Source organism: Balaenoptera acutorostrata, chromosome 17 (assembly GCF_949987535.1).
Source record: "Balaenoptera acutorostrata chromosome 17, mBalAcu1.1, whole genome shotgun sequence".
NCBI lineage: Eukaryota > Metazoa > Chordata > Mammalia > Artiodactyla > Balaenopteridae > Balaenoptera > Balaenoptera acutorostrata.
This window is the reverse complement of record NC_080080.1, coordinates 61,740,491-61,758,850: the sequence shown is the minus strand read 5'-3', so window position 1 is coordinate 61,758,850 and position 18,360 is coordinate 61,740,491. Positions and strand designations below refer to the sequence as shown.

The window sequence follows — 18,360 nt, the reverse complement described above, 5'->3', positions numbered from 1 at the left end:
GAATGTGCACATAATCTCAGGCTGACCATTAACGGTGAGCTCCTGGACTTTGCCAGAAATATTAGGCAAGAAGCTCTCAGGCCAGTGGGATCAGAAAGCTGGTAAAATGGAAGTCTTGAGCTTCTGGTGGCCGTCGTTTGGCCTGAGAATGAAGCTGACTGAATCCTTTAAAAGCTGGCTTCAGAGAAAAGCTTAAAATTACAACTGAGACATCAGATCTTAAAGTTTAAAACAACAGGTCTTACTATTGTCATTTTATGATGTTATGGTGTCATTTCTGAAAATAAATGCCCACTCATCTCAGAGTCACCACAGTCTTTTATTTTTAGAGTCTAACCTATTTCCAGGAAGTAGTAGAATGAAGGAGCATTCTTAGTGGTCATTTGATAAAAACTATCCATTATTCTTGACATTAAAAATTAAATGCAATGATTAAAAAAATAATAATACATTACCATTTGTATCATATATTTAGAATCATGTGGTTTCCAGTGTGAGTAGAATTTAGTCGTGCCTGGAAAGGAACAGAGGGCAGCGGCTGAGAAGCACATGTCCTCATAAGACATACCTAAATAGAATGCTTAGGATGACTCATGCTAAGGATTTAGACAAAATACTGTTCTCCTCAGAGGAAACAATTTTAGCTTCTAAAGGGCATTCACTTCTGTCATCTCGATTCCTGATTTCAGTGGTTGCAGGCTGTGGACCTCTGTGCCGCACTTAGGACAAGCAAAGGACACATCAAATAAGAAGCTACTCTTCACACAGTAGTAACAGAAAACATGCTCGCAGCCTATGGTGTGAGGCATGGTGGGCCACTCCCCACACAGAGAACACTGTCTGCCGCTGGTGGCCAGCGTGCTGTCACTGCTTGGAGCTCCGGTCAGAGGGATACACCACGAAGAGAGCTTGCCTTTCAACTTCTGGATATTGACAAGTGGTAAGAGGAAAATCAGAAACTCGGCAAAGCCGTGCCAGAGGAGTTCTCTATTCATATACTCAAAGCCTACTTCTCGGACATTTTGGGGCCTGCAAAATACAGAACGGATGCCCAGCAGACGCTCGGTCAAAGTTGCGAACTTGCCCCTTTGAAGGAAAATCAAGAAATTAATCAACCTGCCCAGCTTCAAAAGTCCAACCACGAGATTCACGCACTGCTTGGCTTTCCTGAAGGATGCTATGTGACGGTTTCGAAACAAATCGTAGCATCGTTCTTCTAACCACTTCCCACCGATTGTACAGACGGCATACCAGAGCTTTTGATTTTTGCTCGGTGGCTGGTATCTCAGGTTTGGGGAAAAATCGTTGTTGTACTGAATATTCAAAACTGACTGTCCCACGGTGGCATTTTTAGAGTAGATGGTGAATCTCCACAAGAAAAGCCACAAGAATGCTTTCACCTCTGGTTCAAAGCGGGCTAACAGCCCTGGCTTAAATCCATGAAAGCACTGAGTAAACTGGGACCAAACGAGCTGCTCCAGGGCCTTGTTTAGTTCAAGTGCATCCAACTGGCTTATTCTTAGCACTCTGCTTGTCTGCTTCATATTCTCATCTCTGGAAGCCATGCCTTCTCTGAAGGTCTCTAGGAAAAAGTGTAATTAGAAACCATCATCAAACAGTTGCAATCTTGTACTATCTTCTCGACTTACACTTGGAAAACTGTGACACACAAATGACACAGGACACAGAGGAGATGGGCTTTCAGTAGCATCAAAGCAGCACAGTAATCACTTCTTACTTGGAACTTCTTCTTCTTTCTTCTCTCTCTCTCCTCCCTCTCTCCTTTCCTTTCTTTTCCTATCTTTTCTTTCCATTCTTTTTTTTTGGCCCTCCTAATCAAAGGAATAACAAGTTTTAGCAAGTTGCATCCTTTTTCCACAAACTTTTCCCTAGGTAGTCCTCCTGGGTCAGATATTTTAAAGGGAGATGATAAAATCCTGAGGCTAACAGCGATGGGGCTGGATAATAACATGACCTATTAAATACATGAACTTAATAAATACAATGAACTATGTGGAACGTTGCAATGGATGGTAAGTCAAGACCTCAGTTTAATTTCCAGCACTTCTACTGACTCCGAAGGAATATTTTCAACAAGTCATTTAATGTGTCTCAAGAACATTTTACATTTGTAAAGGAAGTTAGGAGAAAACAAAATTCACCAGTAAGTATTATTCTAGCACACAATCATAGAAAATAAATAGTAGCACAAAGCAACATGAATGCAGGAATGCCGTTATTAAGGTGCACATACAGTTTTCTAAGAAAAGGAAACTATGATGTAAAAATAGACACTGAGATCATTTCATAAAAACACTAAGGAAACAAATAGGTGCTATAGGGATAAAAATCTTTTAAAATGAAATAGAAAAAAGCTGATTAATGGTTAGCTGGGTATAACTGACTCATTCAAAACACATTTATTAAATGCCTATTTTGTGCAAATCAATGAGATTAACCCACCCGGCAGCTACTGTTGTTAAGGAGTTTAGAGATTCTACATTTTACTTTAGGTATTTTACATTTTATTAATGAACTGGCAAATCCAAACTATGACAAGAAATCCCTTTAAATTTAGTTTCTAAAACAGGCCCTCAACACACAGAGCTGGATCATGATCTCTGGGCCGTCAAAAGGCCTTTGCAAGGCCTGAGGCACTAAGGGAACACTGAGCTACAGATGGAGGCAGGGATCCTGGTGAAGTTCACTGCCCCAACTGTGCAGTAATTGTGACCTTGGTCAAGTCATTTTACCACGTCTCTGCTTTGGTTTCTTCACTTACAAAACTAAGGACCGTAGACAAAATGACCTCTAAAGTTCTTTCAAATCTATTATCATTTTTTACAAAGCTATACAAAAATAAGAAACAGAAATGACTACTAAATAATAGGTGGTTTAGTGCTGTTTTCTTCTCAAACCAGATCCATGACAGGAATGCTTCTGACTGATAAATGGGGTGGGTGACCTCAACTTTTTCCCCCTTCCTGCAGCTCCCTCAAGACTTGACTTGGCAGCCTATAAGCTACAACAGTGGGGATTTTGGCTGCAAGTTCTGTGAAATCCTTGCCTCGCACTAGCCAGGAGCTACAGGAAAGAAACAAGGGGATTAGGACAGAGTGCCCTTTCTTCTCTGTTTTTCTAATCCATTCACGACTCTATCCCCTCCCAGCCTTTTCCTCATTCTGGCTGCTCTCAGCTCCCCGCTGGATGACATCTAATTGGTCTATCTTACCTTTTGCGTCCTTCAGTGCATTTCCCACACAGCAATCCTTCTACAACACAAGCCTCCCCAAATCTACCCCCAGGTTGCTTTCCTTCCTAATGCTTCAACCTCTAGTCACAAAGTGGCCCCCTCTCTTGTTCACTAGTGGACATCTGCTGTCTGTTCCCGTCACCTGGAACAGTCTGTTCCCATTCTTTAACTGAAAAACTCACATGATACTAAGTTTTTAAGTACTAGCTTAGGGACCACTTCCTTCTGACCCTCCAAATATGAGTTAGGTGCCTCTCTAGCTGTTCCTTTAGCACCCCGTCCTTCCTCTTTCTTGGCCTTTATGTATTTACTGTTCGTAAACTACTTTTTAATTGTCTACTTCCTCCGCTAGAGGATAAGCCCTGTTGCGAAGATTCAGTCCTGTCACAGCTGAATCTTAGCAACTAGCGCAGTGCCTGGTACACACACCGCCTCCTGCAAATACTAGATGAGTGGAGTAGCGAACACGGAAGTCTAGGGTGGGTGAAGGGTAGAAAATACAAATTCCCATCCCCAAACCTTTAAAACTATTTCAAGTTACCATATCCAGACTGTTGACTACTATTTCTTTCAACATGTTTCTGTGCCTCTGCTGTTTCCCAATGAACGTGTCAGAGCCAGTGATAAAATGGGAGAGCAGACACAGTCTCAGCCCTTGCGGAGATGATAATCTAGTGAGTGGGAGGAGGGGGAAAGGAAGAGTGTGCTGCAGAAAATAACACACAGGCGATTACGATAAAGTGTGATAGGTGACGTGCAAGGGGAACTTCAGAACATTTTGCTCGCAACTAGACCTCATAAGGTCCAAGAAGGCTTCGGGGGTGGGGGGGAGGCAAGATCTCTGCAGCCACCTGAAGGATCAGCAGTGTCCGGCAGGTAAAAGAAGGTAAGAAAACCACTCCAACAGGGGGAACGCTAGGCGCCAAGGACAGGAGGGGTCAGGGCAAAAGATCAGGCTGGAAAGGAAAGCAAAAGATGGAAGCGAAAGGCTCTGAACGCCGGGCTGAGAAGGCTGCGTTTTATCAAGAAGGTAATGGGGGAGCCACTGAATGGCTGTAAGCAAAGAACTAATCATTGCATTTTAGACAGCTTGTTCTGGCCACGTGGAGAATGGATCAGAGGCTGAAAGACTGGAGGCAGAGAGACCAATTAAGATGACTGTTAACATGATTTAGTGAGAAACTAATGATGGTCTAAATTAGAAAGGTATCAATGGGGACGGAGAAAAGCAGGTACCTTTGAAAGCTTCGAGGTGTAAGAATGGACACAACTTAGTGAGAAGTAAGCCAAGAATAACTGACTTGAGTAATGGAGTGGATGGTAGTCCAATTCTCTGAAATAGGAAACACATGCAGAGATATAGATTTGAAGGGAAAGATAATAAATCTGTGTAGTTTTAGAGATCTGAGGCTCCTGTGAGACAGTTCAGTGGAAAAGCTCAGTAGGCAGTTATGGGGATATGACAGAGAGAATCTGGGTGGAGATTTTGAGTGTGAGCCCCCTCTCATGGGACCCACCTATTTTAAATCTACTTGATCTATTTAAATGCTACGATCGGGAAGGCAGTGGTCTAAAGTTAGGCAGATCTTGTCCACTTACAGCACATTCAACTTTCTTTGTAACAATATCACCTTATTCTCACGGTTTCCTACTCCAGCTACTGTGGCATTTCATGGGTTACGTTCACTGCTAACACAAACCTTTGGCCTTTCAATCTTTCTCTGCTGGGGTCTTCGCATCACATTCCTGTAGTCTCTCTGCGCTTCTAGTCTAGCGCTCTTCAAACCTGGGCACTCATCATGTGGAGAACTTGTTAGATTGCGTCCCTCAGTTCCAGATTTTCTGATTCAGTAGGCCTGGAGTGGGAGCCAAGAATTTGCATTTCTAGCAAGTTCCCAGGTGATGTCGCAAATTACTGGGCTAGTCCATTTCAAAGCTGAATTCATAATTTTGTGGTCATATCTATCACCCATACAGCTCAATGCTGCATGCTGGTCTTCCCACTCATTTCTGCTTGGTTTTCATTCCTAGATCTACAGAGGTTCTTACAAATCTTCACTGATTCAGGCTTTCTCTTTCTGCTATTAAGTAGTGCTTGTGAGACTGAGACCATTCACAGATTCCACAAATTCTATGAGCATCAATACATACTAGCCCTGCCAGGTGCCTGGGATGCAAAGATAAAGTCTTGTCCTGGCTCTCACTTTAAAGACCCCCACCAAGGTCTGCACAAGGGAAACAGGCAAGGTGATGGACAAGTCAGGCATTAGCGAAGGTAGATGGTATTGCAAGGTTCTCAAAGACACTACATAAATTTTCAAACTATCTCAATAGAAAAAAATCCCAAAATGTATGTAAAAAATCATCAGTGATTATTTTGCTCACTTTTTTCTGCAGTTTACAAATCTTCTCTAATTAACATCACATTTATGTAATTAAGAAAAGAGAAAACTAAAACACTATTTGAAAAACCTCATAAGCAAACCAAACTCTATAAAGTTATTTGTTCTTATTTACCAAATCATGTCTTTTTTACCTCATTATCGCCCCTGGGATAAAGTACAAACTTCTTAGACCTAACCTAGCTCAATTCTGTCTCCATCTCTGTAACCATATAACCCATTATTCACCAAAGAACCTTTAATTGCAGACTATCCTTCGGTCCTGCGTTTGTACCTTTTCTCATGTACCTAAAACACTTACCTTCCCCAGCAACTCCTCCTACCGCTCTCGACCATCTGCTTCACATTCCAACCCAGTTACAATATTTTCCACGAAACCTTCACAATTATCTCCAACTCCCATTGTCAGCATTTTTAACTCTGACAGCAATTGTCCGTGTCACATGCTTGAGCCCTCAACTCTTTGTACTGTGATTTCAGTTGTGTGAATACATCTTCTCTCCCTAACTTGACCATAAACTAGTTAAGGGAAAGTGCCTCATACGTGCTTCTCAAAGTGCTTGCCACCCACAAAGTGACTTTGATACCTAACTCAGTTTTCCTCACGCAAAATTCTATAATCGTTCAGGATAGGTGGGAATACGGTATATGCAATTCTTCTACTGTGACAGTGTCAACAACTCGGTGTCTTCCCCAGGTTTTGTATTCTGTGGTCAGCAAGATAAGGGAAACTCCCTTATTTGTAAAAAAGTACTCCTGAAAAAGCTCGGATCATACTGGACATCAAGTCCAACACTACCAGTTCCCTCCCCTCACCCCTTCCCTGCCCTCAGCATTGAACTGGATGGACTGTTATTCTTTTCAGTTGAGGGTCAGGTGAGAAATATGGCTTGTGTTAGAGCACCAGTTGTGCCAATTTATGTATCTTCAGATATTAGAGTCACAGTCAGTTCTTAGTAATCTTATAAAATTTACCACAAAGACAGGCACATAGTAGTTGCTTAGTAAAGATTTGTTGATCCCATATGCAGTGGAATGAGTAGTTTGGTAGTGAATCTATACTGACTGAACCTTGCTGAGAGCATCTAGAGGAACTGGAGGCTGAGGGGCGCGATCTCTTCTCAGGTTCCTTACTTGCATGTAGGGAGAAACTGCTCAGAGAGTGGCTTCTCAGAGGAATCATCTATTTCAAGTCCCTCATTTCTGGAGGACCCATACTGACGGACATTTAGTAAAGACAGGAATTTTTAATGGCTGCCAGAAAAGAAGACTTAACACACTCTGTAACCAATCCAATATTTAACAATCCTTATTATCAAAAAAATTCTTTCTTATCCCTTCTGTTACAGTTTAACATTTTTTTTTTTTCTTTCCTTTTCTTCGCCCCAGGGCTGGCCTCGGTGTAGATTAAGAACAGCTGGGCTCGATCTCCTCCCTACAGAAGACTTTTTACTAGAGCAGAAGACTATTATTAACTACTCTTTGGCCTTTGCTCTTCCAGATGAATAATTTGTTTCTCTGTTTTTTTTGTTTTAGGTTTTAGTTTCTAACATTTTAGTCATTTTTGTGACTTCTTTTAGTTGTAAACATAGAACAGACACTGTCCATTAGGCACCATAGTTTGTCAAAAGTACAATAGCCTTCCTATTGCTCTATATTCTTGTCTGGCAACTGTGACAGAGTAGAAAGACCAGGTTTAAAATCAGATGGACTTGGGCTCAAATTCCAGCTTGGTCATTTAGTTGCTATGTAATCTTAAAAAAGTCATTAGCATCAGATTCTTCTAGAAGTTGGAAATGAACCACTACCTGACAATGTTGGTAAGATTAAAGTGGATAATGTTATGAAAGTGGTTTGGAAACAGGAAAGCAGTATTATTATTGTATTATTGCTACTTTGGTTAGGGATGAGCATCAGAAGAAAAAGACTCGGTGGATTTTACCAAATCTCATTTCAAAAGACTGAAATCTTCATTGTTACTCATCTAATGCCTCGATCGACCTGTGGTAAAATAATTTTTTTTCCGCAGGAAATACTGACTACACCATTAAAACATAACTGGGGCAGTTACACAGTGAACATGATGTCACCTTGATGTGGGCACGTGTGGGGGCCGGATGGGAAGGGGCGAGACATGGTCCAGTGGAACTCATCACACCCTTCACTTGCATCTTATCTGAGAGGAGATGTTGGGGTGGGAATCCCGAGAGAACGGGGGTGGACGCCAGCATGACCTGCTCTCTGGGCTGTTTCACCTGCATCCACGTGGCTGTGCCTGTTGATCCGGAAGCCAAGAAACCTCCAGAATGCACACCGATAGCACCTGACTCTACGGTGCTTCGCTGAACAGGGCCTGATACAGGCAGTCCAAGACGAGCATCCAACCTTGGTTCCTCACCGACACACTCCATTCAGTTCCTCCTCCCCACCCCTCCTGCTTTCTGGCAGGTCAGTTATTCTAGAATACTGGCTTTAGAGAAGGGCAGTGCTCAAGAGTAGAAGAAACTGATGAAATCGAAATAACCAGAAGTTAATTCATCTGATTACAGAACTTCTTCCTTCCACTGTCATACAATACTATTTCCCCATAATGGGTGTAGAATACAGAAAAATGCCATAAGTGCCTTAAAATCACATAAAGTTATTCTCAGTCTAATGTAAGAAGTTGGTGTTTCAGTGAATTCTAATTCTCTGACAAATGGCTACTCAATTTAACCAATATTTATTGAGTGCCGACAAAATGCCGGGAATTCTCCTAGGTACCAGGGATTTGGTCCAAACAGTTAAGTCTCAGTTAACTTCTTTTTAGTCAAGCATTTCTAAAGAAATAGGATGCTATGGTAATCAAGACTAGCCATTGATCTCTGAAGCAAAGAATGGATCTCACAATAGGAAAACACTATAAAGGGTCACAAAACTCCCTGGGGCAGAAAAGAGAAAATTGCATTTAATGTTGTGCAAACTCCAGAAATATGCAAACACTGACACTGGCCATGGTCTATCTGGGAAACACAGGGATGGGTTCCAACAGGAGCTGCGTCCTTCGTTATTTAATCCCCATCAACGTCTTTGCACTTGTTAGGAAGTAAAGAAACAAGTCATCTGCTGTGACCAGAGCTTAATGGCTTGGCAGGAGAGACTGGCTGAAGAGTCAACACCCTGCAAAAAGACCCTGTTTTAAGGAAATTGCACTGATTTTGTAGCCATGAGTAACCACTGAAGAGAAGAGACATAACAGGATATAAATTTTAAAAGATTAATCTGATGGTGGAGTTCAAGAAGTTGAAGAAAAGGAAAACTGCAATTCTGGAAGACCAGTTACAGGACTTCTGCAACCTTTCAAGGGCCTTAACTAAGGTGCTTATTAATAACTTTCTGAACAAGTCATAGTAATTTAACTTGCTTCACTGACAACTATGAAAATAAAAAAGATTACAGTGTCCTCACATTTTTGAATCAAAAATCCCCAACTCTTCTGGTAAACCAATGCTTTCCTGACTCTGTTACATTGATTGCTATCCACACGCAACTACTGGTCAGTCTACTTCTACTTTCAAGAGTTTATGTATTAAAAATCCCATATTATTGGTCCTTGTAGGTTAGTATCTAATTTCACACAAGTAGGCTCAAACTTGAATAGTTAAAAAAAAATACAAGCTAATCTTTTTTTCAAAAAAGTTGGGATTGTTTTGAATTGAAACAAACACCATCAGATTTAATTCAAATTGATTTTTCCAGAAGGCCAAAATCAGGTGATGCTTTTTCCTACTCTGCCATGAAATCTCATTCTTTTAATACACAATCCTATCAACCTCTTCCTCCCCACTCCCCATTTCCCAAACTATACTAAGTTAAGATTCTAAAAAGCTAACCCAGGGGGAAACATTTACGGCCATGCAAAGAGACTTATACAATAATTAATTAAAAGTATAATTGGCACTAAATAAATTAGTGTTTAGTGAAGGATACTGCTATGTTAAGGATATGTGAAAAACATGCTTAAGGCAAAAATCAAGACCAGATAAAAAGTATAGCACCTACGAGGGTTAGTGTCATTAACTTGTCACATAAATATGTTTAAGACAAAATGATCTAGCACTAAAAACTATTAAAAAGGTCTCCTGCTGATATTTTATCACTAGACAGGTCACACTGCTTTTCTTTCACCGAGAAAAAAAAAACCTGAAAATTCGTTTACTAAGAGCAGCGATATATAACCTTATCCCTTAAATAACTCATGCTTTCTTTTTAAGCTTTTCATTCCCCAAATAAAACTTTGTCATCTATATTGCATTCCAAAACCAAAACAAATGATTGTATCTCACTAAAGAGGGAAGAATTTTTCAGGATGTATTCCAGAGCTTTTATTGAGTATAGTACAAATTATGAATGAATATATTTTATTTAAAAACATGTTATTGACAGAAATCTATCAATAATAATGTGAGTATTGTCAAGGGCCTGTCAATATTAATGTAATTATGATTAAGGGGATAACATGGATTTTTAGCTATAATACCAAGTAACATCTCCTACATTACTGCTGTCAATATACACATTATTATTGACCTGTTCCGAGATGCTCAGTACTAGATGTATTACCATTAGGCATGTTTGTCAATGCATGCTGCCGACAAAAATTCTACACTGAAATTTACAGTCCTGTAAACTTTGTCAGCAGAAACATGTGATTCCCAAGTAATCCCTAAGGTTTCAAACCCATCCATGCACCCGCTTCCTGCCAGACTATCCTTTTCTAGATCCACAATAATCAACTAATTTTTAGTATAACAATGTTGCTGTCACACTATCCTAAAGGTTCTAGTAATCAAAATGGATGAGACCATTTTTGCCTTTTAGGTTTTAAAAAAAAAAATTTAATCAGCATTTCATATTAGGAGGTTATATGAAAAAAGTTCTATAACCCAAGATCTTAAGCTTTGAACCTATACCCTACTATTTTATTTCCTTTGTGTAGTCAGATAGATTTACTGTCCATTGTATTGAAATCAATACTAATAAATGGGACATGCATCAAAGAGAGATTTAACAGGACACTGATTCCCAGAACACATTTCAAACATGAGCAAAAGAGAAAAAGCTATGGCTGGGACCCATTAGAACACAGTGACCTCTGGCACTGTGAACAGGCCTAGAAATCAACAACTGTAAGTTCAAATCCCACTTCTGCCACAGGCTTGCTAAGTGACTTGTCACTGCTCTTTTGTTCCTCTCTTTCATCAAATATGAACTAAGTCTCAATAGTTTACAGATATCTGATGATACAAATCCCAACTGTTCTCATTTGGATACAGACAAGACATGTAGAATTTGAAAATTCCCTTATGGACACTAGATCTCTGAATTACTCTTAACTTAAATGAAATCCTCATCAATTTCCAAATAGAATTTTTCATTTTGGGGGTGCTAGTGGGTACGCAACAAAATGTCTTTAAAATATATCTGAAGGATAAAGTTCAAAATAGTATACATTTCTCAAAAAGACGAACAATGATAAGTAACTTGCCCTAGCAGAGGGGAAATACTCTTTTTATTTGGAGACAGTTGGGAATTCAACTCAAAGACTACAACCTTCAAGACTATAATTAGTCTTACACAATTGAGCACCTTACCTATTTCACTTACGGTTATTTACCCAAGTATCTACAAGTAACACAAAATACTTTTTTTTAAACCTGAGAGCAGAATTGCCCACTACTTCGGCCTCACTTCACAAATACATTTTTAAGAAGACAGCATGGCACTCATAATCTTTTCTTTCAGAAAGTTGATACTTCTGAGTCTTTGAGAAAGAAAGCACATTGTGGAAATAAAGAGCAGATGTCTGAGTGAACATGGGGGAGGGGAGTTACACTGCTTCTGATTAGTTCTGTATTCTAGCCCAGGTTTACCAACAGGCTGTGTGACTCTGGACAAGTCATTTTACCACACTATACTCTTCAGCAGTTAAAAAAAAAAAAAGCACTGTAAAAAGTCCACCTCTCTAGAATCCTTATAGGATTTTAGGAAACCTTGGAAGAGGAAGAGAAAAAAATAAAAGAACAGTCATTTCCAACTGCAGAAATGGTTCACGTTGAACATGAGTTTGGAAAAGACTAGAGAAAGCGGAGAAATCAGAACGGTGGTACCCATGAGACAGACTCAGTCCTCATGGAAAAAAGTAGCGAAGTCTGATGGAAGAGAAACCCAACTAATCTGTGAGTTTACAACTGCAGTAAACCTGTACCACTTACTTTCTGGTTATGAAGTGCTAATAAGCAACGACCACAGCTAAGTGTCCTTTGCAAAATTAAATATTAAATCATTTAATCCTTACAATGTTATGAAAGAGGTTCTCTCAGTATTTTTGTTTTAAATCAAGGAAACTGAGGCACAGAGAGATGAGCTGACTTGTATGAAATCACACAAGCAGAAGTGGTGGGGCCATGCTCTGTACCAGCATCCTCTATGGACAAGGCGATGACGGACCTAAAAGATGAACATAAACACTTCAGTGTGGCACTGCAGGACATGCAGATGGGGCTATTTTAAGTGGCTAAGTACTACGAGACGAAGATTACAGGCATGAACTACAGCAAAAATTGCAATCCAAGGATGAACAAAGAGCAACCACATGAAACTTACGGAGCAAATAGATCTTTAAGTGCTCTATAAATCTGGAAAAAAAACCTGAGGATATAATTGCCTAAGAAGAGAATTCTAAATGACTTTAAGATTACTGGAACACAGGTTTATTTGCACATTTTATGGCACTTGAGAGAATGTGAGAAGAGCCACGAAGGAACAGAGATATTAGCAATGGAAAAGGAGAAGTACCATGGGATACATACTATGTATGAGGCACTAGACGTTTTCTTTACAGTTCTTTACCTCATTTAATCCTCATAACACGGTAAATATTATGCCCATTTTAAGAAGTAAAAAATTAAGAGAAGACTGACAACCTGTTTAAGGTCAAGCTGGCACTTAGGAAATTTCTGGTAAACACTAGAGAAACGGTGGAACACACAAAAGGAAGTTAGTAGTATGGGTATTTGGTAAGCTTGGATCAAATTCAATCCCACAGAGCTCGAAGCAGAATTTTTCCCTCATGATCTTTCCAAACACCAGACTGCCAGTCAAGCTCTCAGGACTGTAGACAGGGAAGAAATTCAAGGAATCTGGTAAAGTTGCCCGAGTTGCCTGGGATGCACCTCATCTACTTTCCCTGTCTTTCCGTGTGGTCAGAGAACCATTCAAAGAGACTCAATATCAAATCTGAACCAAAGGAATATGGGGGTGAAAAAAGGAGGTGCAAACATTCATTTAACTATTATGAACATATACCATACGCAAGGTAGAGGCAATGCCAACTCACCTACCTGACACTGGAAAGGAGTGGGTATACATAATCAAAACAGAATTACTCCAGAGCTCTTGGTCTTCATGTTTTTATAGTAAGAAGAAGGAAAAGAAAACTGGGATGAAATTTTATCTCACCTTACTGACAGGCAGGTAAGAAGGAAGAGCTCTGGAAAATAAAATGAAGCAAGATAAAAAGCAATCTAGAAAAGGGCATTTTGATTCCAAGGTGGGAAAAGGTTGGGAAGTTAACAGCCCACGATGGGAAGTACAGAGGGTGCTAGACATCCTCTTCCCTGCTTCCATGTCCACATCCAGAAATCACAGCGATGGCACTTGCAGTGACAAGATTACAGATGTGGGGCAAGTGCGGGCAGTTTGGGGCTTTTCTCCTGAGGTTTCTTCCACCTTCCAAAGGAACTGAGGAGGAACATGGAATGTTTAGAAACTGCTGTCATTTCACAGTGAAGAGAAAAAAGGGAACGTCCAATTTGCTTCTAGGTTGTCCAACCCAGATAATCAAGGGAGGAAAAAAAAAAGAGCCAGTGATTCAGAGCAGAACTTTCGTCCAGAAATAAAGATTGTGCATATTGCATACCTTTTCCTGTGCTAGAGGAACCGGACCATGGTGGAGTGCAAGAGGCAAAGACACTTAAAATATACTTGATGTTGTGAGGAAAACATGGGGCCAGGACTTGGAAATTTACTAGTAACGTGACGTTAGGTAAGACTGCTAACATCGTTATGGTTCAGCTACCAAAAATGGAAAATGGAAAACATCTGCCTTCCCTATTGCAAAGACTATTATGAGCTTCAAACATAAGCAAAAATGTTATGGCTAAAATTTTAAAAAGTAGGGGGAAAAGAGAAAAGGAATTACAACTCTGATCAAAAAGAAAGAAACTTAAAATTTGTATCTATTAAATAAGGTTGAATATAGACAGGTTTGTGGCTTTTGGTAATGAATTAACTGTGAACATATACACTTTATTATTTTTAAAAAAACTGTAATAATCAAAGGAATGCACCTTGAATACAAATGAAAAATTAACCAAAGAAACAAAATTTTAATGCTAGAAGGAAACAGATCATCTAGTCTAAAATATGAATTTAATCTTCCTAACGGGATCCCTGTTTTTCAAGCAGAACAGAAAAAAAATAGCTGTTCTTGTAAAATACTGCTGAGGGTCTGCTTGTTTCATCTCTCCTCTACATGGCTCCAGTAAATTTCTACAGAAGTCCTCCTATGGAACACTTTTAAAACCACAGATTGAGGTGCTGCTCCTAATTTCTAAAAATGAGGAGAATAAGGCTAAGAGGTAGACCTGGTCAGGAGTAGAACTCAATTCTCTTGATTTAGTCTAGCATGTTCTCTACTACGTCCTGTTACTTCTATTTTCTTTCCTTTTTTTTTTTTTTTCTTTTTTAAGGAAAAAAATAAGGGGTTCTCCTTTTAACTTGTAAATAATTCCTAATTCCACTCTCTCTTTTCTTCCAAATCTCTTTATGGCCCAAAACCATTCAACTCTAATCTTTCTGGATACAAGTAATGGATAATACGGGCAAGATCAGGGAGAAGATAAAGTGAAAAAGAAAAAGGAAGAGTCAGCCATCCCAAGATTATTCTGTTCATGCTTAACTAAAGGTAACTCATTATGGGAAGGTATTTAGAAGACAAACTGCGGTGTGGATGGAACCTCAGCCTCCCTGTAATTGCTTGAAACTGTTCAGGTATAAAGTGTTCCAGGGACATCATAGAATACACACGTGTTGTGAACGGTCAACAGCTTGGTCTGATTCTGTGAACAGCCCTTTCACTAAGTGTAGTCTTTTTGGAAAATGGGACCCAAAGAAATAAGTAAACAAACAATGAGTTTTAATTTAAGGCCTCAGAAGAACAATGATTTTTACATTCTATCTCTTATCAGAAATCAATGTTAAACATAACACGCTCATGGCAAGCAATTTTCTAAGAAAATTCTCAGTAACGTTTTCTCCCCAAGAAAATTAAAACTGCTTTTGAGTTCATCGTCTTTCAAAAATGTTGGAAACTTAAGCATACTCAACTTTTTTGGTACCAAACATAACATTTTACATGAACCATCAGATATTAAAGTTTTGACCCTGAATAATTCTTAAGCCGTTCGTAACAGTTAAATCTCACCACCGCCAAGTGCGGGGAAAAGATTTCCAAGTGTGTGTCTAGAAAGTCACTTCGCAGAATGCAAAGGAGCTCAAGTCTAGCTGTGTTTCTTTTTTTCCTTTTAATGGTGCGATCCTAAGACTATTTTTAGGAGTTTACGTTTGTCCCACTGCCTTTCCCAAAATCAGATTGTGATTGCCTCTTCCAGGAAGACAGGAAGACAATACAACAGGGAAACAAGTAAAAGGCGACAATTACAAGGTCGTGAAACTCCACGCCCTCCCAGCTGTAAGCAAGACCTCAGGTCCGCCGCACTCCGGCTCTCTCGGGCGACACTGACCTTAGGAGTCTGCGAAACGCCCCGCTCCAAGTAACTGTTCCTGAAACATTCTCTGGGAAGCTTGGCTTTTCCTAGCAGAACCTGGGCTCTCCAAGCTTCCGGAACTCGCGCGTTTACGTAGTGACGCAGCACCCGGAAGTGCCTGAAAAAAAGAGGAAACTAAACCAACGAGAACCAAGCTTTAGCGCGCCGCGGAACAGCGAATGTCCATGTGCCGAAGGCCGAAGGGCCGAAGAGCCGAAGAGCCGAAGGGCCGAAGGGCCGAAGGGCCGAAGAGGACACCCGCGCGCGATGATTGGTCGGCTGGCAGTGGAGGAAATCCGTATCTGATTGGCAGGAGAGTGGCGAACCCGGGGGGGCCGCGCGTGGAGGGGCCTCGGTGTCAGGGGTCGCTGGGAAGTAGGGGTTCTCGAAGGCAAGGCTTTCCCTGCCCTCGGGCGCCGGCAGCTGGCCTCCGGACAAGCGCCGCCGAGTGGCGGCGGGGCGCCTCCGCGTCTCGGGGGCTCTTCGCTCGCCCCGGGTGGAGGTCCCACCGCGGGATAGCCCCATTGGGAAGGGAGCCTCCGGATAGCGCGGCAGCGGCCGGGCTGGGGCAGTTTTGCGGCGCTGCCGTAGTGGTGGGGGTGGGGGGGCGGGGCTTGTTGGCCTCTGCAGGCTCAGGGAGGCAGGTGGCCCCGTCTAGTCGGCCGTCCACCCTGCAAAACCGCGGCTCGGGAGGCCCTACCGGGCGAACTGGACGCGCTCGCAGCGTTGGGGGTCGTGAGCTCCCGGCCGCAGGGTCGGTGTGAGTCACCCCAGAGCTCTTAGAAACACCGACAGCCAGGTCGCCCAGTTCTGGGGAAGTGAGGGGGGATTTCTAGGACTGGGGCCCGACGGAAGGTATTTTTTGAGCGTTCACCAGGCAATTATGTGTAGCCGGCGTTGAGAATCGCCACTGCCTGCTCATGGATGGCAGTGTCGGGCTGGTTTGCTCTAAGGTTTGAATGAAGTCAGGTGCGTAAAGTTTCCTGCACACAGTAGGTCTTAAAAACGTTTGCGTTCCTGTCTCCCCTGCCCCGCCTTCTCGCCAGGAGCAATCAGTCCTACAACAGCTGTATTGATAGACATTGGAGAGCTCATCGTGTAGAAGCAGTGATGCAAGAAAGCTTTGGGTTTTTTTGTTTGTTTGTTTGTTTTAATTATCCCGTGGAACACTTGTTATTCAGAATTTAAAACATTATAGACAAGATAAAAGAACATTTCTCAGTGAAGTCTAATAACTGTTCAAATTCATTTTTACCTGAAAGATACACAGTTAACACCACAGATACCTGGAATTTTCTTGTCTTCCATACATTCTAAGGAGTTCTCAGGTCAGGCCTAGGAGAATGATGGTGATGGTTTCTCCAATTAATGGAATTCCCATTATAGGAACCAAGCGTACAAGTGATATAGAGTAGGAGCTCCAAGCTGAAAGGGTGTGTAGTTCCCTTAGGTACAGAAGGGGAGGTTTCTGCAGAGCTCGAGTTGGCCAACTAGTAGCCACGAGCCATCTGAAGTGTGGGTAGGCCAGATTGAGATCTGCTCTAAGTGTAAAATGCACACTGGATTTCTAAGATAAGGTATGAAAAGCAAAGAATGGAAACTATTCATTTGTTATATTGGTGACATGTCAACATGAGAATGTTTTGGAAATTTTAAAATTACATATTTGGCTCCCATTACACTTATGGTGGATAGGGCTGTTCTAGCTCTTTGAAGAAGACCAAGTCTTTCATGTAGCACTTGTGAAGGAAGGCAACCATGTACTTCTCAGGTGGACCTACATCTGTACTGTGCTTCACTTAATTTTTATGAAAGGGAGAAAAAGGGACCAAAAGAAAGGCTACCATAGGGGACATTTTCAGAAAGCAGTTTCTAATTCATGGAGCCTTATGTATATCACATGAACGTCACGATATCCGTTGATAAAAGATACCAAGCTATTGAGAAATTTGAATTATGTTTAAGGAATCTGATTAAGAGGGCAAAGCGTGTAGAACATTTAAAATTTCTATTGAAAATGTTTCACATAGGTTATGGGTTTTACCGTTTAATCTCTAGATATGGTGAACTTTTTAGTTTTCCAGTGAGCTAGTAAGCTGAGGTTTCAGGGAAACTTTGTTTCCAGTGTTTTATATTTGCTTTAAAAATATATTTATTTTTCATTCATTTATTTAATAAAAGCCTGCCGCGGGCCAGGGGTATTTCTAAGCAGTGTTGATGTAAAGGTTAACACTCAGACACGGCCCTTACTCTCTTGGAGCTAATGGTTATCAATTCAGAGACAGTGAGAAAGTACATAATAACCGAGGCATAGTGTATTTTGCCATTGAGTAAGTGCTTTACCTCTGTAAATTCAACACATTGTTTTAAACCCAGAATTTATATATTCCTGCTGACATTTTAATGAAGAGTCTTATTAGGACTTGACTATGGGCTTAAAATATATTAGTAAAAAATCAAAGTATACTTAATTCATCTGTTAATTATGAGAACTCAAGAAAAAAAATTAAATTTGACTATTCACCTTTAAAAAGAAAGAAAAGATGAAAAAATTACAATAGCATCTTATTTATGATACCTTCTTTTAGCCTTTCAGCAACTTTTAGGTTCTAAGGAATTTAATAACAGAAATGGAAAGGCGACATTGATTTATGCCCCAACATAGTTTAAAATTGCTGACTTTAAAAACTTAAATTTATTTTAGCATATTACAGAGTTCTTAAATCAATATATTTGAGTCTTTTAGGAAAAAGGTAAACATAAATCTTATGTTAGTTTACTACTGCTGCTGTAACAAATTACCACAAAGTTAGTGGCTCAAAACAACACCAGTACA

The 18,360-nt window shown here is 40.6% G+C and overlaps 1 protein-coding gene across 4 annotated transcripts; it reads right to left on the bottom strand.

Annotated features, from left to right (window-relative positions):
* Window positions 1–300: 300 nt before the first annotated feature.
* Window positions 301–16,052, bottom strand: PEX2 (peroxisomal biogenesis factor 2). 4 transcript variants are annotated; one of them, XM_057532445.1, is made up of 3 exons: window positions 15,501–16,051; window positions 1,739–1,832; window positions 301–1,582 (listed from the first exon to the last, which is right to left on the bottom strand). In XM_057532445.1, exons 2-3 carry the CDS (start codon window positions 1,812–1,814, stop codon window positions 648–650), a joined length of 1,011 nt encoding a protein of 336 aa, XP_057388428.1. In that variant the 5' UTR covers window positions 1,815–1,832; window positions 15,501–16,051; the 3' UTR covers window positions 301–647. The 4 variants fall into 4 exon arrangements, with proteins under 4 accessions (XP_057388428.1, XP_057388430.1, XP_057388429.1 ...); XM_057532447.1 differs by lacking the exon at window positions 1,739–1,832 and having other exon boundaries at window positions 15,419–16,052; XM_057532446.1 differs by lacking the exon at window positions 1,739–1,832 and having other exon boundaries at window positions 15,501–15,841.
* Between the last annotated feature and the right edge of the window lie 2,308 nt (window positions 16,053–18,360).

Excerpts from the sequence above, each read along its gene's own strand:
- PEX2 (XM_057532445.1), bottom strand. The coding sequence starts at position 1,814 with ATGGAAAGAAAAGATAGGAAAAGAAAGGAAAGGAGAGAGGGAGGAGAG. Across the intron at positions 1,583-1,738 it reads GAAAGAAGAAGAAGTTCCAA|AGACCTTCAGAGAAGGCATG; the intron begins GTAAGAAGTGAT and ends ACTTTTTCCTAG.